At 34.0% G+C, this 2,756-nt stretch overlaps 1 protein-coding gene across 1 annotated transcript in view; it reads right to left on the bottom strand.

The window, feature by feature from the left end:
* Positions 1–761, bottom strand: part of CD226 (CD226 molecule) — a 26,805-nt gene extending 26,044 nt beyond the window's left edge. The window contains 2 exon segments of the mRNA XM_010010426.1: positions 435–683; positions 686–761. Coding sequence (XP_010008728.1) covers positions 435–683; positions 686–761 — 325 coding nt within the window.
* Positions 762–2,756: the final 1,995 nt, after the last annotated feature.

Below are 2,756 nucleotides of genomic sequence, written 5' to 3' on the forward strand. Positions count from 1 at the left end.
CATGCAACGTAAAGATAAAAATATGATACACTCCATGGGTAGTTACAAGTTTCACCCCTGTAATTTCATGGGTAGTTGCAATTTCATCCTCTGAAGAGGTCCTAAAGCTTGTTGAAATGCTACAAGAAACTTGGCCCAATGGAAATATCACCATTATATTGACCCTTAGTACCTGAAGTCTGTCATGTAATACATTGCTGCTGTGACTTCTTTCTGTATCCTCAATTTCCCCTTCTTAACTTCCTGCTTCTCTTAAAATGACATTTTGTCAAAGTAATATAATTCTTTTCTGTTGTTCTTTTCCACAGATTACTCTATTTCTGCATGCTATATAACTGAAAAGAAAAATTGCAATACCAGAAACTTCCTAAATTGGCATGGCTTTCTGCTTTGCAGACATCAGAAATTTAAAAAACAATGAGAGATTTACTTACCTGGCAGAATATTTTCTACAACCTTTTCCCAGATTCCATCTCAGTAAATTACGATGGAGCAAAAGTAAACACTAGCATCCTGCAAAGTGCCCTTGGTGAAGGATAAGGACTTGCCTTCCATGGAAGCGTTTTCAAAATAAATTCTTCCACTGTATTTGTCTTCAACATGTATACCATAGCAGAGATGCAAGACAGCTGTATTTTCTTTATGAGTTACATTATGTTTCATCCAGGATGCCTGGATTATCTTGGCTTTTTTGGATATACACTTTCCAGTTTCACCTTCTCAGTAAGTTTTACAGTTGAATCCACAAACTTTTCTTCCATGCTGGCTAAAACACATAGAAATTCAGTTTCAGAATTAACATAATTGGAAATTGAAATTCTAGAATAACTCAGAAACAACTTTGGTAGCACTACAAGCCAAATACTGAAGAAAATTTTCATTAAAACCCAAAAAAAGCAAAGCTTAGAAATTATTATTACTTCTAACTTGTGAATATCATTGAATAGTTAAAATTTGTCTGAACCACACAGTAACACACTTGTGAATTCTGATCATATCTGTCATGATGTGATGAAAAAAGGAAAGATGTTAACTAGAACTAAGAAAGCAGCCTTACTTCCAGAAACGTGGAGAAGTGCAGTAACAAGACCCGCATGGTGCATCTTGAACAACACTGGAATCAGTGATTGCAGTGCAACACAGTTTTATGCAATCTCTGTGCACTGTGTGCCTTTCATGTAAAAAGGATGTTTTTCTTTTGAAATATGCAAAACATCATATGCTTTTTACTTTCACATTCTAAGAAACACCAGGCTTGAGGTTTCGGCGCAGTTGCATCAGAAAGAGTCTAGATTCCTATCCAAATCCACCTCAGAGTAAAGTTTTCATTACTGAAGATTCTCTAGCAGTATGCATGAGTACTATGACAACTGATGAAGCAGGAAACCTTTAGGTTTCATCAGCAGAAGCAAACAGAATTGTTTCATGCTATGTATCCAAAATCAACAGAATTTCTCAGTTTTTCTGACACTGCAGTCAAACATTTATCTATTATTCAGGGAGTATAAAATCTAAAGAGAAGATAAGACAGTTCCTGTACATTAGAGGTCATAATTCTGTGACTAGTTATAAAAAGGAGTGTCTTAAGGACTGAGAATTTATTTTTGATAACTTGTCATGCGATAATATTTTGGGATAAAAATTATGCAGCTCGAAAATTCTTGCTCAAAGGTGTAAGAATCCGGAGTATTCATGACTCATGTTGAAATTTGTGAAAACAAGCCACACTGTTACACTCTTTATGTATTTTTCTTAGGAAAGAAACCTAAGTTTTATGGAGCTGCTTAAAATTGGAATATGATCGATTTGAAGTCAACAGTAAGCTTGAATCAGCTGGTTAAAATTTTCAAATTAAAAAAAAAATGTAATTTGAACTAAAGCTGATAACAGAAATGGGTATTTGAGGTGAGTAATAGCCTGCAGAAACTTGAGCAGTACTTACCATTAGATCTGTTTAAAACATCTTCTATAGTGCAACAACATGTCTGGAAGCCAAAAACCGAGTATATTTATCTGTATCAATCTATGTATGCTTTAGGATAATACAATATTTTTACTGTTTGCAGTCACTTCATATTGCCACTTCCTAGGTAGATCTGTAATTTTCCATTTTTGTGGTTGCACATATTTTTACTCTACCTTATCAATAAACACAGAATCCTCCAAACAGTGAAGTAATGAAAAAACTGGACTCTATATCAGTTTTTTACTCAAGAGGATGTACTACCTGAATGAGAGCCTGATTTGCTCTTAGAAAATCTCAAAAGAAAATCTATGAATACCTTGATAATAATGTGTCTTTTGCTAAAATTTAGGAAAAAAAATTAAAGTTTACTTCCCACAGTCTTGTAAGCTGGCATGATCCTTATATTCCTGTTATCTAGAACAATTTTCACTGAGAATTCAAGTATTTTATTAATTTTCTTCTTCTGGATGGCCTCTCCTTGGAAGGGAGGAGATCTGAGGTTCAGTGTGAAAAGTCAATAAAGTTTGGAGGCTTTTTTAACCTTCATGATTTTTCATTTTTACAAGTGACTTCCTAATTTTTCCTGTATGAGAAATCATGTTCTCAGCTGTAGGTAATTGCACTCATTGTCAGTAATGTATTCCCCCTCACCGGAACTTTTTTTTTGTTTTATGAAGAAGTTTTATTCTTTGAATTCACCAGATACATTACTCACAGATCAGAAGTTCTTTTTAAAAAATAGAAAATACTATATGCAAAATATTTTCCTAGAAACCTGAGCTTAGCCTTC

This window comes from Nestor notabilis, unplaced genomic scaffold (genome assembly GCF_000696875.1).
Source record: "Nestor notabilis isolate BGI_N333 unplaced genomic scaffold, ASM69687v1 scaffold9702, whole genome shotgun sequence".
Classification (NCBI taxonomy): Eukaryota; Metazoa; Chordata; class Aves; order Psittaciformes; family Psittacidae; genus Nestor; species Nestor notabilis.